General features: G+C 46.3%; 2 protein-coding genes across 8 annotated transcripts in view; both read left to right on the top strand.

Moving 5' to 3' along the window:
- The window catches only part of FAM20B (FAM20B glycosaminoglycan xylosylkinase), a 41694-nt gene extending 37448 nt beyond the window's left edge, over positions 1-4246 (top strand). For 4 of the 6 annotated variants that reach the window (XR_003428515.1, XR_003428516.1, XR_003428518.1 and 1 more), the window contains exons 8-9: positions 8-488; positions 3548-4246. Coding sequence is in view for 1 of the 6 variants with exons in the window: in XM_027086198.1 (XP_026941999.1) it covers positions 8-239 (232 nt within the window). In the remaining 5 variants the exon portion in view is untranslated. Of the gene's footprint in view, positions 1-7; positions 1246-3547 lie in introns of those variants that run through there. The other 2 variants (XR_003428519.1, XM_027086198.1) reach the window with 2 other exon arrangements.
- Positions 4247-4375: 129 nt separating this feature from the next.
- Positions 4376-15275, top strand: part of TOR3A (torsin family 3 member A) — a 41484-nt gene continuing 30584 nt past the window's right edge. Inside the window, exons 1-5 of one of the 2 annotated variants that reach the window (XM_027086199.1) lie at positions 4376-4837; positions 7614-8402; positions 9538-9651; positions 10222-10487; positions 12090-12268. In XM_027086199.1, coding sequence (XP_026942000.1) covers positions 8135-8402; positions 9538-9651; positions 10222-10487; positions 12090-12268 — 827 coding nt within the window. In that variant the 5' untranslated portion in view covers positions 4376-4837; positions 7614-8134. The remainder of the gene's footprint in view (positions 4838-7613; positions 8403-9537; positions 9652-10221; positions 10488-12089; positions 12269-15275) is intronic. The other variant, XM_027086200.1, reaches the window with a different exon arrangement.

Genomic DNA, 15275 nt, shown 5'->3' with positions numbered 1-15275 from the left:
CTCCCAGCATTCGGGTTTCTACCTGGAACAGACTGAACTCCCTGAAGAATGGTGTGCTGAAGTCTGCCTTAAGATCTGCCATGGCCCATGACCCCATCTCCCCAGTGCTCTCTGATCCTCACCTAGACGCTGTGGACCAGCGGCTCCTGAGTGTCCTGGCCACCGTGAAGCAGTGCACTGACCAGTTTGGGATGGACGCAGTGCTGGTGGAAGACAGGATGCCTCTCTCCCACTTGTAATTCTCCACAAAATAAGTGAAACTTCTTTTTACAAAGATAGAGAAACAGCACAATCAATTCCGAATGGTATGAGGTGGATTGGAAATGGCCAGCAGCACATTCTGGTGATAGGGGACAGGGTGGCCTTGGTGTTTGCTGTAGTAGAAGTTGAAGCAAAGACTACAAGTTTCAGACCACGGAGCTGTACCTGCTGAACCACCTTCTGACTTCCTCGGCGTATGCCCATTCTAGCAGTGGGCGTCACGGTTGGTCAGTATTAATTCTCATGCCAAAGGACAAATTAGAGGTGTGATATTTGAATAGATTAATGTTGGGGTTGGTTCTGGAGTATGTGTTTTGAGTCCATCCTTATAATCCTTTCTCCACACTTGTGGATTTTCCGAAAACACTTTGTAATCTCTTGAGTCCTTTCTTACCAGGACTAGTCAAATTGGAAATTTTACTGCTTCCTAAGGAGTGGCAGCAAGTAACCCAGCATTCTGTTGAGCCAAAGTAGCATGCTCTGTTGGAGGGACTATGTTTTTAAGATAGAATTAGAGGAAAGACAAAAGCAAGAAAGATGTTTGGGCTTTTAACTGAGTAGGTGGTGCTTTTGATGATTCTTAAAGGAGGGAAGAAGAGAGAGAGACCTACTTGGTGGAACCAGAATCAAGGCGGTGATTGAATTAGTGAAAAACAGGTTCCCCTGTATTTAAGTTCTTAACGTATATAAAAGCAAGCATGACTTGTACCTAAGTAAGATTTGCATTCTCATAATTGTGTCCAAATTAATCCAAAAGAGTGTCCCTGGAGAACCTACCATTACAACCCAAGCACAATTCTGTTATGGAGACTTTTTTTTCCTTTTGCCCAGAGCAGGCAAATCCTTTGCAAATTATCAAAGCAAACTGAAATAACAGCTTGAATAAGAGTTAGGTTGCCTGTCTTCTCTGCCATCCTGATTTCTAAAATGAATTTCCACTTCTGTCTTCAAGGCATTTGGTCATTAAAGCTGCTGTTCCCAAGAGATTGGCGATCCTACTTGTGCCTTTCTTGTGAGGAAAGCCAGCTCGCTCCTACGGATAATATAGTTTAGATCCTGCTGGTGGTTGGACCTATCTTGTGATTTGGGCCATGTGGAAGGCTGGAAACAAAGATTTTAAGCCTTCTGAGCCTTAAAATTAAGGTGGTTACCAGGAAGAGCCTTAAGATTTTGATTTATGTCAAACCCTGATTTCATCATTTAATCTTGTTTGGAGTTCTGAACCCACGATGTAGTATTGTCCTTCCATCTCCTATTAGCACATTCAAATTTCAAGTTGCTAAAACAGGCTTAGTTCTGTGTTCTGCCAAAGCGATTTGACATATAAGCACTTGCATTAAAATACAGGGCAGAGGAAACTAGGCCTGGTGTGCCCACTCACGTGCCCTCAGAGGTGGGTGCTTCTCTCCTGCATTTTGTCTGGGGACTGTTGCAGTTTTGACTTCTGTGAAGCAGACACTAATATTTAAACAGTGTGGTTAAACAAATTTACTGCCAGCTATTGGAGACCAGTTTTAGGTAGCCACCCTTTCAAAAATAGTTTAGAATTTATGCCCCAATTTTCTCAAATTGAAAGATAACTGAGTACCCCCAAACTAATTTAAAGTAACATGACCGGGCTTCCCTGGTGGCGCAGTGGTTGAGAGTCCGCCTGCCGATGCAGGGGATACGGGTTCGTGCCCCGGTCCGGGAGGATCCCACATGCCGCGGAGCGGTTGGGCCCGTGAGCCATGGCCGCTGAGCCTGCGCGTCCCGAGCCTGTGCTCCGCAACGGGAGAGGCCACAACAGTGAGAGGCCTGCGTACCGCAAAAAAAAAAAAAAAAGACAACACTTAAAGTAACATGAAATTAGGACGCTTTTGTACTTAGTTTGTACATTTGGCGATGTACACAGAATGGGCTGAGTTATTTTTAAAAAGCTATTGAATTTAAGAAGACAGGTAGTAGCACAAAACACTGAGCTAGTGTTAACAAAAGGAAGCATTAATCCCAATTTAAACTCATTTACTATGTGCATCCAGGGAAGTTCACATTTGAGCTTGAGAATACCTTGGATGGTGCTTACCTCAGAGCATCAGGGAGCCAGCTGGAGGGACAGTGGGAAGGAAGTCAACGCTGCTCTCCTTGGTAAATGTTAGCTGAACTAAATTTCTTGCAAACATGTGATACCTTCAGTATGCCCCAGTGAAATGAATAAGAGCTGTTCCCAAACTGGGAACTTTATTCATGATGTTGAAGGCAGAAGATTCTGCTAAGGAAAAAAGTAGGAGGAAAAGCTACTTTGAAAAATGCCTCATTCTTTTTCCCAAACATTGCAGAAAATGTATAATCTCATTCTCTTTCCCTATTTTAAAATTCATGATCTTAAAAGGTGTTCAAATGTATAGTGGTTAAAGTTAGAATTATGCTAATAGAGTGGTGTGAACTGATGCTTAGAATATAAATTTATGTTCTAAGTCAGGATCGGATTAAGCTGCAAAAGTACGTTTAGAATCTTGGAAAAAACCAACCATAAGCTTATAGCCCTAAAATTCATAAACACTAAATTCTGTTTCAAAAAAGAGGTAGATATCTTTTTTTTTAAGTTTTGTAACACTGTCCTCTTTATGGTTTATCTTTTAGAATCGAGGACTATTATAATCAAACAGGGGTCATTGGAAGGGTTTTTGATCAGTCCTAACCTGGGCGTGCCTAGCTAACATCTAAAGGTAGATGTGGGTACATTTTAATATTATAAAACTAAGAAAATCAGAACTGAGTACCATTTCCTACCCCCCTTCTTCCACTTCTTAAATATTGGGTTGCCCAAAAAGTTCATTCTGGTTTTCCACACCATCTTACAAAAAACCTGAATGAACTTTTTGGCCAACCCAATATATTTATTCCATAGTTTGGGCGAATATGGGTATAGAGGTTTCATTCAAGAATTGTCATTTAATATGAAGCTATATTTTGGGTTTTGGGGGTAAATAATTTTCTGTGCAAAACATTAATAGGATCTGATTTACTCAGTATTGCTCAATAATTTATTAATAAGGCATTTCTCCCTATTTGCACTCAGGATTAATATGTCAAATGAAATCTAATAAGGAAATGGGAGAATTCAGGTACATCCTATTATTTTGGGAAAGATGAATCCTATACATGGCAGAAATTCCATGTCACCTGAAGGCAACAAGTTCTTCCAAAGAAATCCATCTTTTCCTTTCTTTAAAAAAAAAAAAAAAAAAGACTTTTGGCCTTCCCCTCCCATCCACCATGTTCCTTCACTCTCCCTTCTCCACAGCTTCCGTATTCTTGTTTGACCATTACCTGACCACACCTCAAATGATGGTAAACAGCATCTATCAGTGAGCTGTCTTATGTGAGTCGTCTTGTGAGCTTGGGCTTCAGGAAACATGAGTCAAGGTATATGTATATATATAGTCATATATGTATTCTAACAAGAAAAAATGTATTTATTTTGACACAGGGAAACACTGTTGCTGAAGAACCTGAAGCTAGGAAAAGGTTCTCTTAGTCTCTGAGAGTGAATCTAAGTGACATAAAGATATCCGTTCAGCAAACACCTCCTGTGCTAGCCAGGGCCGACGCCCGAGGCACATAGACCAGCCTCATGAGACTGTTGTGCAGGGGAAGGCCAGCTTTCCCCCTTCGACGCCTCAAGTCTGGGTTGAAAAGGTGAGGGCTGGATACTCTACTGCCACAGGGTTTTAAGGAACTAAGGTGTTACTCACAAATACAAAATGTCTGTGGGGGAACTGGGAATAACTTACTGGGAAGTTAATTTATTTGCTTCAAAGAGAGGTGTAGGAACCACTACCCTCTGTTTTGATCTGCCAAGGATTTCCTCTCAGAGCTGTTGCACAAATAGAGGTTGTGCTTGGTAAGATACCAAACAAGACAGATATGCACCTAAATTTCTAATGTGTTCTGTGGGTTTCAATTCTGAAAGAAAGAAAATGAATAAAGATTTTAATAAGTACTGATGTACCATCTTTTCCTCATTCTTTCCCCACCTCCCCACCCCGGTTCAGGATACTTCCATTGTTTTCAATTGCGATTTCCTGTTTTGTTAGGGGACAGAAGATTACATCTTCTTCATCCACATAAACTTCCACAGGGATTGTTTCACAGAATCTACGGATGAGACCTTTACACTTCTCACTAGTCTTCAGAAGGCCCATATCAGGTTGTGACTGAACCGAGAATTTCAGTAGGATAATTCTTAGGTGCTTTTTGTTTATTTAATAGTTAACTTCTTTCTTTCAGCTTCTTTAGAGATAAAGAATTATGAATCCCAAAGAACTTGTCAGCACAGTATCATAGAGGCCTGGAAGAAGAGACCAGCTGCCCTGATTATAATTCTTAGGACACCCAGACTTTTAAATTTTGAAATGGAAATGCAGCATCATAAACCTCAACCAAACAACTGAGCAGAGTTCTCAAGATTTTTACTTGATTTGTAGCATTTTTGTTTGTGCCAGTTTTTGTCACTTGCACTTGAATACCAAAGGGAGGCTAAAGCCTAGTTAACAGGTTCCTTGCTGACTCACCTCATACGATCATTTTCCAGGTGAGATTTCATTTTCTTCTCAAGCATACCAGAAAGACCAGTATTAAAGCCTGAAAAGGCAGCTGGGAGTAAGGAGGGAGAGGTTCTATTATGGGCTCATTTTACCCACTGTATTTGCCTATAAAAACTGATTTTTAGCAGCCCTCATTTTGTAAAATAGACAAGAATGGTCATAACCACTGGTTTAGCATGGGTGAATTCTGTAAGATAAGCCACTTTATAAATCCGAGGGAATTAGAGAATGAAGTCACAGTGTGTAAAGTACTGGTCTTCAGTAGACACTTGGGCCTTGTGCTGGAGGCCATCAAGATGATAATGACTGTCCCTTCCTTCAAGGAGCCCATAGTCCTAGCAGAAGAGACTACTTGTGAAGTACCAAATGCCTCAGGAATCGTGTGAATTAGAGTGGAAATAAGGAGCAGGAAAGAATCACAGGAGGTTGAGGGTGAGAGGTAGGCAGACCTACCTTGGGGAAGAAGGGGAGATCAATCCAGGCTTGACATGTGGTGTGTGTAGACCCCGACTCCAGAAATGCAAAGCCGTGTGTGTGGAAGACACAGAGCTTCCTGGGCCTGTACTCTGTTTTCAGTACGTGGGTCACCAGAAATAACCCTTCAGGGGTTTCCTTTGGTTTTCATCAGGTGTGCCCTGCCTCTTGAGAGGAAGTCTCAGTCCACTGTGATGCTTCAGTTGCTCTTCATAGGTGTTAAAGGAGCCATTGGCTTATAGATTAGCTGTGAAACATTCATTGTATCTTTTCAGAGTTTGCTTATTACATGCCAAATTTATTTGGCGATCAAGACTTGATTTTTACCCAAAGGTTGTTTTCAAGGCGGATGGTGTTCTGACGGCCTTCAGCGGGGTAGGGAAGTTGTCTAATTGCAAAGCTAGGTCCCATTCAGATGACCTCAATAAAGGTGCTGGGTGCCCATTTTCTCTTTGAAAGACTGTGCTAAAATGCATATTTTGATTGAGTAGGTTTGGGGCCTGAGTTTGCATTTCTAACAAGCTCCAGGGCAATGCCAGTGCCACTGGTCCTTGGGCCATTCATGAGTAGCACTAAGGAATCAAAGCTACCCGTAGTTTTCACAAAAGCCTCTAGATGTCCCCATCATCTATGAGATCTTGCTCCTAGAGTTACAACCAGTAGCTTCCAAGCACTGAGAATGAAATATTAGCAATTTACTTGAAATAGAGGCTTAGCTAAAAACTGGTGTTTGGATTCATTGTTTCTATGTGGGACTGATCTGGTAAAAAAAAAAAAAAGTTTACTCTTTCCGGAAAAAGATGTCTTGAAATCAAATTGTCCAAGAACTTCCAAGCTACCTGCTTTATTTACCATGAAATGTGAAATCCAAATAAAAATCCAATCTCAAAAATTATCAGACCTACATGAAAGTTACCAGTAGAGAATTATTTCCATAGTCTTAAAACATGGGTTTTTTTAAAAAAGAAGCCAGGGTAAATACTAGTAATTTTATCACCATAAATTCACCTGTGAAGCTCACAAGTATAAATAAAGTCTTCCAAAGCCTCCTGTGTAGACCAGTCTCCTCCAAGGCGGGGGCATTTACAATAATAAAGGTTAATGTAGAACTGAATAAGCTCATTAGCCCTCACAGCATGCCTATGAAGTGACCATTTTATTATCCCCTCTTAGAGGTGGGGAAACTGAGGCATAGCACAGTTAAGTAACACCCAAAGTGACATATCAGAAAAGGGGCCATTCAGTTAATCACTATACTAGATTGCCATTCATGCTCAAACAACATTTATTGAATGAGTTAATGTTTTCAATTTCCAAATAAGCATAATGGTGTGTTCCTTGTTAACTGTCCTTCCAAGGGTTTCACGAGCTTGACTGCAGACAACTCAGTGCTGGTGTACTAGCAACTGCTCTGTGGAAGGTTTGAGTTCAGTTCTGACGTCCCTCTGAATGACTAAAACATACAATATGCATACATAATGTAGCTTTTCAATTTCACTTTCTTGGTATCCTCACACAGGTGCTTATCTGATATATGCAGCTGTTTGTCTTGTCTTTTTTTTTCTTTTTTGTAAATTATCAATATGTATATTCTTATTGCCATTTTGTTCATTGTTTTGGATTTGTTTTTGTAAGTCTTTTTCTTTCTCTATTGCTGTTTGAATTAAAGGCAGGAGCACATTTGGTGAGCTCTTGAGGAAGGAACAGACCTGGCGTTGAGTGTTATCTAAGAGACTGGAATGAACATATGAATCAATTTGGCTGTGACAGATCTGGTGCTAGGATTCACCTTATTGTATGGAGAGGCCAGCCTCAAAGCCCCTGAGCCTATGAAATTAGTCAAGTCTCATGATTTCGAGACAGCAGTTTCTTTCTAGGACAAGAGGGCTCTTAGGCCAGTGACTTCAGTAACTCAGGTGATTTTGAAAAATGCATTAAGCTCTTCCAAAATGTAGCGACCTTGTTACCTGCTCAGGTTATGAGAACAGAGTCCCAGGAAAGAGGCTCCAAGGTCTTTTGCCAGTGGTGTCTGAGAAGCTGCTCACAGCCACAAGCGTTTGAAAGTTGCAAACTTAAAGCCAAGGAAGTGCCCCCAGTACTCGGCCTAACTTGTTTTTAATGGGCTATGATAACATTGATATGAGACCTCGTGATTTTCCCATGGCTCTGGGAGCTTCCAAAGCCCCAATATCTCCAGACTGGAGCCCACCAGCTTCCTCTTGCTTTTGGTGGACTCCAGCTGTGGAAACCTGCTGATTATTTGCTACTCTGTTTCATTTCCCATTGTAGAGGAGCCAGGCCCCGGCTGACTGCCCTGGCCAACTCAAACTCCTGGGTGAGATGGTTGCCCGACTTCGTCTAACAGGTTGGCAAGAAGTCGATCTGCAGACACGGGTCAGGGCACAAGTGGGTGCCCGTGTTAAGTAGGCCTCAGATGGGCCACCAGAGCTGCCCGGAAGTATCTGGGTGATTACTGACAGTGGCCATCTTAAGGCCTGACTTCAACTTCTTTGCAACCACAATCACCCAGAAGAGACTGCTTGCTGCCTGGCAGCGAGTCCCCGGTGGGTGGGCGGCGCCTGCAAGCGGCCTCGGGATGCCCTCCGGGGCACCATCCGGGTTTCGGTTCCCGGCCGGCGTCTGGCTCGCCCTGGGTCACATGGGAGGCGAGCTCTGCCCGCCTGCGGTTCCCGTGGCAACGCCAATCCCCGGCCAATCCGGGCCTCGGAAGTGCCGGCGCCGCCCGCCCACCCGGGGCTGGAAAGGGCCGTGGAGGACGGGCGGCGGAGGGACCGGCTGCCGACCCGGCCATGCTTCGCCGCCCGCGGAGTCCGCTCTGGCTCCTGCTCCTGCTGCTGCTGCTGCCGCCCCCGGGCACGTGGGGAGACGGCGGCCGCGCGAGGCCGAGGGAGGGAGCCGAGGAGGCGGGTGAGGCCGGGTCCTGCCCGGCCTTCCAGGGCCTGCGGGAGCGGCTGAGGGCGGCCGGCGCCCTCTGCAGACGCTACTGGGCTCTCTTCAGCTGCCGCGTGTGGCCCGAGGGATGCAGGCAGGATGAGGAGGAGCCGGCGCGGCCCCTGGGTAAGACCCGCCGGCTCAGGAGGGCGGGAGAGCGCGGACTGGGTGCGCGAGGCACGATGGAATCTGGGCACGGAGGTCAGAGCCTCGCGCCTGCTCTGGGCCATTGTGACCGGGGTCACGAGGCGGGCGCCTTAGCCGCCGGCTTTGCTATTCCGCCCAGCCTTTGGGCCAGGCTGAGGGCAGGGAGCCTCTGCGGGACCAGGAAGGCCCGTCACTGCCCTCCTTCCCAGCCCTGGCGCAGCGCCCTAGTGCCTACGAGTGGACTTGGCTGCGCTCCCCCACGTCACCCGTTCTTGACTCCTCCAGACGGATCACACTTCCTTGCTGTCTCCGAACCTGCCCTGGCATCATTCCAAGGAGCTGCCCTTGCCCACCTTCTTGATGGCTTTAAGGAAAGTCCCCGGTTGGATACACCCCCAAGTACCTTCTTCCCCTTTGCTGCTTATGGCGGCGGAGGCTGGGCTGTGAGTCCACCGGACCTGAGTTCTGATTTATTCTCTGTCACTGACAAATTGTGAGGCAGGGTTGTCACGTCACGGTCGTGGACCCAGTGATCTCTGAAGCTCCTTGCAGTCGATGTCGTTACTTCTAGGTCCTGTAATAGTACTGTAACGGTAATGCTGCAGTGGTGCTAGAAACATCTTCCATTTAAATCGAGAGTTCTAAATTCCAGTGAATGGTTTTTGTTTCGTTTTTGCTAATGCTGGGCATATTCAAATTGACATTTGATAAAAGAATCGAGACACTTGGGGTTGGCCGTGATCAGATGATTCTGCAATCCAAAGCAAGTAGGAAGAATGATAATCACCAGTTACTATGTGTCTCCCTCCTAGGCTCCAAACTCCTTGCAGGCAGGGCTTGGGTTTCTTACACGTCTGGCACAAATGCTTAAGGCTTATTTGTTGAGTAAACTGAGCTTTTGCTGCAGCCGGAGCTGCATCTATATATAGCAAGGCCATCTACTTCCTCATAGCCGGAGGTGCCCATTTGTGCCCATTCCCTAGTGCGGCACAAGGAAGGCCCAGGGCAGAGCAGCAGGGAGTGGCTCTGGAGAGAGGACGGGAGAAGGGAGGCAGTGCTCAGCTCTCCCCGGGCCCTGGGCTCCGTCCCTGTCTCACAGCTCCTCCTTTTCCAGGCTGGAGCCTTCCCCTGTTGGGCCAGCAGTACCTGGATATCCTGACCACCTGGTACTGCAGCTTCCGGGACTGTTGTGACAGTGGGGACTGCAGGATCATCAATAACTTCACAGGTTGGACCTTACATGACCCTCAGGCCCAGGAATCTGTGGGGAGGGGAGGTAATTCAGGAAAATGCTAGGATGAAGGGACCCAACCTCTGCCTGCCCACAGCTGGCAGCACACCCTCCCTGTCTCCACCACGGCTCCTGATCGAAACCCTGCAACCTCATGGCTGAGAGGAAGGAAAGCCTTGGAGGAGGGCTTTGCACACACTAGCTGCCTCCACTAGGTGTTTGCTGAATTGAATTAGAATGAATAAAATGAGGGTGTCTCCATAAAATATTTAGGGGGTCCTGAAACTTCTGGGTGGGAGCAACTTCCTCATCCGGATGGGATTCTGCCAACCTTTCTGGGGTGTCTTCAGGACCTTCAGAAAGGGTGAAGTCAACATTGATTTCTCATACTCTTCAGAAAATAGCCCTGAAACTCTTCCGCTGCAAGGTCTGCCCAGTGGCTTCTTGTCCTGAGGCCAGCAAACAGGATGGCTCCCACCTCATAGACGCTCAGTCTCTCAGCTGTCGCCGAGCCTGGTGGGGATGCACCTGTGGGCACCTCTCAGCATGGCTCTTTCCTGGCCCTAGGCCTAGAGGCGGATCTGCGCGTGCGCCTGCATGGCCAGCACCTGGCCCAGGAGCTGGTCCTGACAGCAGCCAGGGGCTACTTGGAGCTGCCCCAGCCAGACAAGGCCCTGGCTCTGTCGTTCCACGGCTGGTCTGGCACAGGCAAGAACTTCGTGGCGCGGATGCTGGCAGAGAACCTGTACCGGGACGGGCTGAGGAGCGACTGTGTCAAGGTGTTCATCGCCACGTTGCACTTTCCTCACCACAAGTATGTGGACCTGTACCAGGTGAGGCCGGCCGTGCCGGGGAGCTGGGCTAGTGGGGCCGAGCCCGGCTAAGGCTCCGGCAGCTGAGGCGCAGGCCCCCGTGCTGGGAGGGGGGCTGAAGCCAGCCCTGGGTGTGGCGGTTGGAGGACGGGGGCGCAGTTGCAAGGGAACCTGTAACCCACAGAGGCATCCACTCCACACAGATGAGGCCCTGAACATGTGGAGGAAAGAGTGATGTCCCAAACGCTATTCGTCCCGAGCTGTCGCCCTCCCAGCCATACAGGAGAGGCCAGACACTGAGCTTAACCAGAGACTTCGTGTGTTGATTTTTCTGTCACAGGAGTAGTGGAAAGGCCTCAGGAAGTGTGGAACAGAGAAAGCAAAAACTTTATCATGATCTCCCCACACAGACACCGCCACAGTTAGCATTTTGGTGTACTTCCTTCAGGCCATTCCCCTGTGCTCTTTTATGTCACTGTAATTATACTGGACAGAAAGTTGCATATCCCACTGTTTTTTTAAACAGGCTTATCGAAAGTGATTTTTCCATGTCTTCCCCAAACTACTCATTATATGTCAACAAGTGGAGAGCAGAAAGTGTCTCTGCTGCTCTGCTATTTTGGGTTTCATTCAGACATGTTAGCCAGACGATGACCAGACCCCACTGCAGCATGACAGAGGTGGTTGTGTCTACGTTTGGCTTTTAGTTCCAATATTTGTAGTGTGTTAACCTGGGAAGATTATGTAAGCCTTTGAGGACAGATTGCCTGGCAATCTTTCAGTGCAGCCCAGGAGGGCAGGGGTAGGCTAATGTGTTCTAAGGGCAGGCAGCTGGTCAGCCGGGCCTTCCCAGAAAGAACTGGCTGGCTTTGCAGTAAAACAGCTGTGAATCTCAGCTTCCTCGCTGTGAAAATCACTCTCATCCCTGCCCATCCTCTCACACACACTATGGGGAGATGGGGCTGAAGTCAGAATCCAGGAAGGCTAGAGGTGGATGGTGAGTGTGGGCTCTGCTAAAACACCCCACCCTGGGGCAGGAGCTGGCCCTGTTCTCCTGAACCCTGTAGAGCAGCATCTTTTCACTAGAGGGCTTACAATCCTGCCTGGGGTGGGGAACCCCAGTTTTGAGTTGGCTGGGTCCCAAACAGGTCCTCCCCTGGGTTCTTCCCCGAGAGCCCAGCCTGGTGCCAGCGGGTGCTCTGCTTGTGGGAGTTCAAGATGGCACCTGTGGGCATTCAAGCCTATCTCTGCCTGTCACCCCCCTGTGAAAGCCTGAATCCTATCCCTGGGGAGGGTGAGTTAGGGTTAGTTCTGGGATGGAACCTCATCCTGAAGGGGAGGGAGCATGGCTGGGGCCACTTCCCAAAGGCCCTCTCCCTTTCCCCAGGCTGGCTCCACCTAGTTGGCTTTCAAACCTCAGGGCTCAGGAGAATCACCTGGGAAGCTCATTAGAGGCAGATGCCCTAGCTCCACCCCCAGAGGTTTGGATTGGTGGTTCTGCGGTGGAAGCCAGCTCCAGGTGATCCATTGCAGGCGCCCTGGGGAAACCAGTGCCTCACCAGGGCCCGCGGGGGTAGAAGGTGCCTCTCACTGCACCTCAGCAGCTCCCTGTATTCTGTGCAGGAGCAGCTGGCAGGCCAGATCAGGAAGACGCAGGAGCACTGCCACCAGACCCTGTTCATTTTAGATGAGGCTGAGAAGCTGCACCCAGGACTGCTAGAGGCCCTCAGGCCACACCTGGAACGCCAGGCCCCCGAGAACCCGAGGGCCAAGTCCCCGAGAACCATCTTTCTTTTTCTCAGGTAAGGTCTGGGGAACGACAGTCAGGAGGACTGGGTGAGGGGAGGAAGAACCCTGTCCAGGTGCTGTGTGTGCCAGGCCTGGGAGCTGTTACTTGGCCTGTAAGCCGGCGGTGGAGGGCTTCCACGCTTTTCTAGGCTGCCCACCCTTTTCCACAAGGGAGACCAACACAAACTCCGGGAGAGAAAACAGAAGCCCAGCTGACTGGGTGGCAGCAGGGGCGGAGAGCCTTAGGTCTCCCTGCTCCTGCCTTGATTCTGCCAAGCACTTCTGAAGGACTCTGACATCCCCTCCCCCAGCACAGGCCAGCTAACTAGCTCCCAGGACCAGCCTGGGGAGGACAAGCTGTCCCTCATCTGACCTCCTCCATGGTTCTCTTAGGATGGGGAGGCTCCCCTCAGACTCCCCAGTTAGTACATAGCCTCCTGAGAGAGGGACACTGGGAGTCCCCTCTTAGAAGGACATTAAGTGTTCTTTTTTAATTGAGGTATAATTGACATATTAGTTTCAGGTGGACAACGTGATTAGCTATTTGTTTATATTGTGAGGTGATCACAGTAAGTCTAGTTAACACCTGTCACCATACTAGTTACAAAACGTTTTTGTTCTTGTGATGAGAACTTTTAATATGTACTCTCTTAACAACTTCCAAATATGCGCTACAGTATTAGTTACTAAAGCCACCATGCTGTACATTACATCCCCATGACTTATTTATTACTTGAAGTTTGTACAGTATTTGTCTCATTCATCTTTCTCTGTCTGACCTATTTCACTCAGCATAATGCCTTCAAGGTCCATCCATGTTGTTGCAAATAGCAAGGTTTCCTTCTTTTTTATGGCTGAATAATATTCCATTATATATATGTGTGTGTGTGTGTGTGTATGTATGTATGTATGTATACACACACACACACATTTTTTTCTATATCCATTCATCTGTTGATGGACACAGGTTATTTCTTATCTTGGCTATTGTGAATAATGTTACAGTGAACATAGACGTGCAGATATCTTTTCAAGTTAGTGTTTTCATTATCTTTGGATAAATGCCCAGAAGTGGAATTGCTGGATCATATGGTAGTTGTATTTTTAATTTTTTGAGGAACCTCCATACTGTTTTCCATAGTGGTTGCACCAATTTATTTTCCCACCAGGAATACACAAGGGTTCCCTTTTCTCCACAGCCTTACCAACACTGGTTATTTCTTGTCTATTTAATGATAGCCATTCTAAAAGGTATGAGGTGGTATCTCATACCTGTTATGATTTCCATAATATCCCCCATGATTAGTGATGTTGAGCACCTTTTGTCTACCTGTTGGCTACTTGTATGTCTTCTTTGGAAAAATGTCAATTCAGATCTGCCCATTTTTTAATTGGACTATTTTTTTGCTATTGAGTTGTATGAGTTCTTTATATGTTTTGGATACTAACCCGTTATCAGATATATGATTTGCAAATATTTTCTCCCATTTAGTAGGTTGCTGTTTTATTATTTATTTATTTGGCCACACTGGGTCTTAGTTGTGCCACACAGGATCTTTGTTGCTGCGTGTGGGATCTTTAGGTGTGGCATGCGGGCTATTAGTTGCAGCATGTGGGATCAAGTTCCCTGACCAGGGATCGAACCTGGGCCCCCTACATTGAGAGCGCAGAGTCTTAACCACTGGACCTCAGCGAAGTCCCTGCCTTTTTGTATTGTTGATGGTTTCCTTTGCTGTGCAGGAGCTTTTTGGTTTGATGTAGTCCCACTTGTTTATTTTTGATTTTGTTGCCTTAGCTTTTGGTGTCAAATCCAAAAAATATTTGCTAAGACCAATGTGAAGTAACTTACCACCTATGTTTTCCTCTAGGAATTTCATAGTTTCCGGTCTTAAGTTCAAGTCTTTAATCCATTTTTAAAAACTTTTTAAAGTTTTTAAAGGCCCCCCCCCAAAATAAAAAATACCAAATGTATGAAATCTCAGTTATGTGTGAGCATGGGCTGATTAGTCATTAGTCCATCGAGATGTCTTATTTAAGAGGAACGAGTGGGCGATTTTAAGTTAAAATGGTCCTGAAGTAAGAACCAGATGTCTTATAAAGATCACCATTAGCTACCCCCACGGAGTATGGGCCCGGTGCGAGAAGAGGGATCCCTGCCGAGCGGGTTGCTGGTTTCACGCGGCATGCTGATTAAGCTCGTGATCTAATGGAGGGGCCATAATGTTAGTTGACTTAAACTGATTTAGGGACATGTCCTATGTACGACCAATAATTTATACGTAATATGTAAAATTAATGAAATTTAATACGAGCTTTAACTTACCGTATGGAAAATAAATGAATGCACAATAACACATAGCATGTACATATGAATATTTACAAGGAGAGACTAAAATATTAATATGCATGTGTATATGTGTATGTGATATGTACAATAAAATGTTTTTGAAACAGATTACTTTTAATACTGACATAGTACTGTAGTGTTATGGTAACTCTACAATAAGCTTTTTCAAGGAATAGTTTATGTAGAATTCCAGCTTTGCGTGTTGGTGGTGAGGTTTAACGTCTCTTCCTTGAGTCTTAGGGAGGAATGGGGTTCTCCTTTTCCGGTTTACAAGACTGGGGTATTTTGTTATACTACAAAGACTCTTCATTTTAAGAGTTTATTTTCAATAAGGCTGATTGTTGGTATTAGCACTAAGATTAGGAGAAAGTATAGGATAGATGCTAATTGGCCTACGATGATGTATGGGTGTTCTACAGGTTGGCCTCCGATTCATGTTAAGGTTAGGAGGTCTGCGATTAGAGTTCAAAATAAGAGTTGGCTAAAGGGTCGGAATATTATACTTCGTTGTTTGGATGTTTGAAGTATTGGAATAAAGATTAGGATGAGGATGGAAAGTAGTAGTGCTAGTACTCCTCCTAGTTTATTGGGAATTGATCGTAAGATTGCGTATGCAAATAGGAAGTATCATTCTGGTTTGATGTGTGCAGGGGTGCTTAGTGCATTTGCTGGGG

The sequence above is a fragment of the Aethalodelphis obliquidens genome, unplaced genomic scaffold (genome assembly GCF_003676395.1).
Source record: "Aethalodelphis obliquidens isolate GAN/ISIS:26980383/991018 unplaced genomic scaffold, ASM367639v1 scaffold55, whole genome shotgun sequence".
NCBI lineage: Eukaryota > Metazoa > Chordata > Mammalia > Artiodactyla > Delphinidae > Aethalodelphis > Aethalodelphis obliquidens.
Note: the sequence above shows the minus strand (reverse complement) of the source record. Positions and strands in the feature narration are given on the sequence as shown.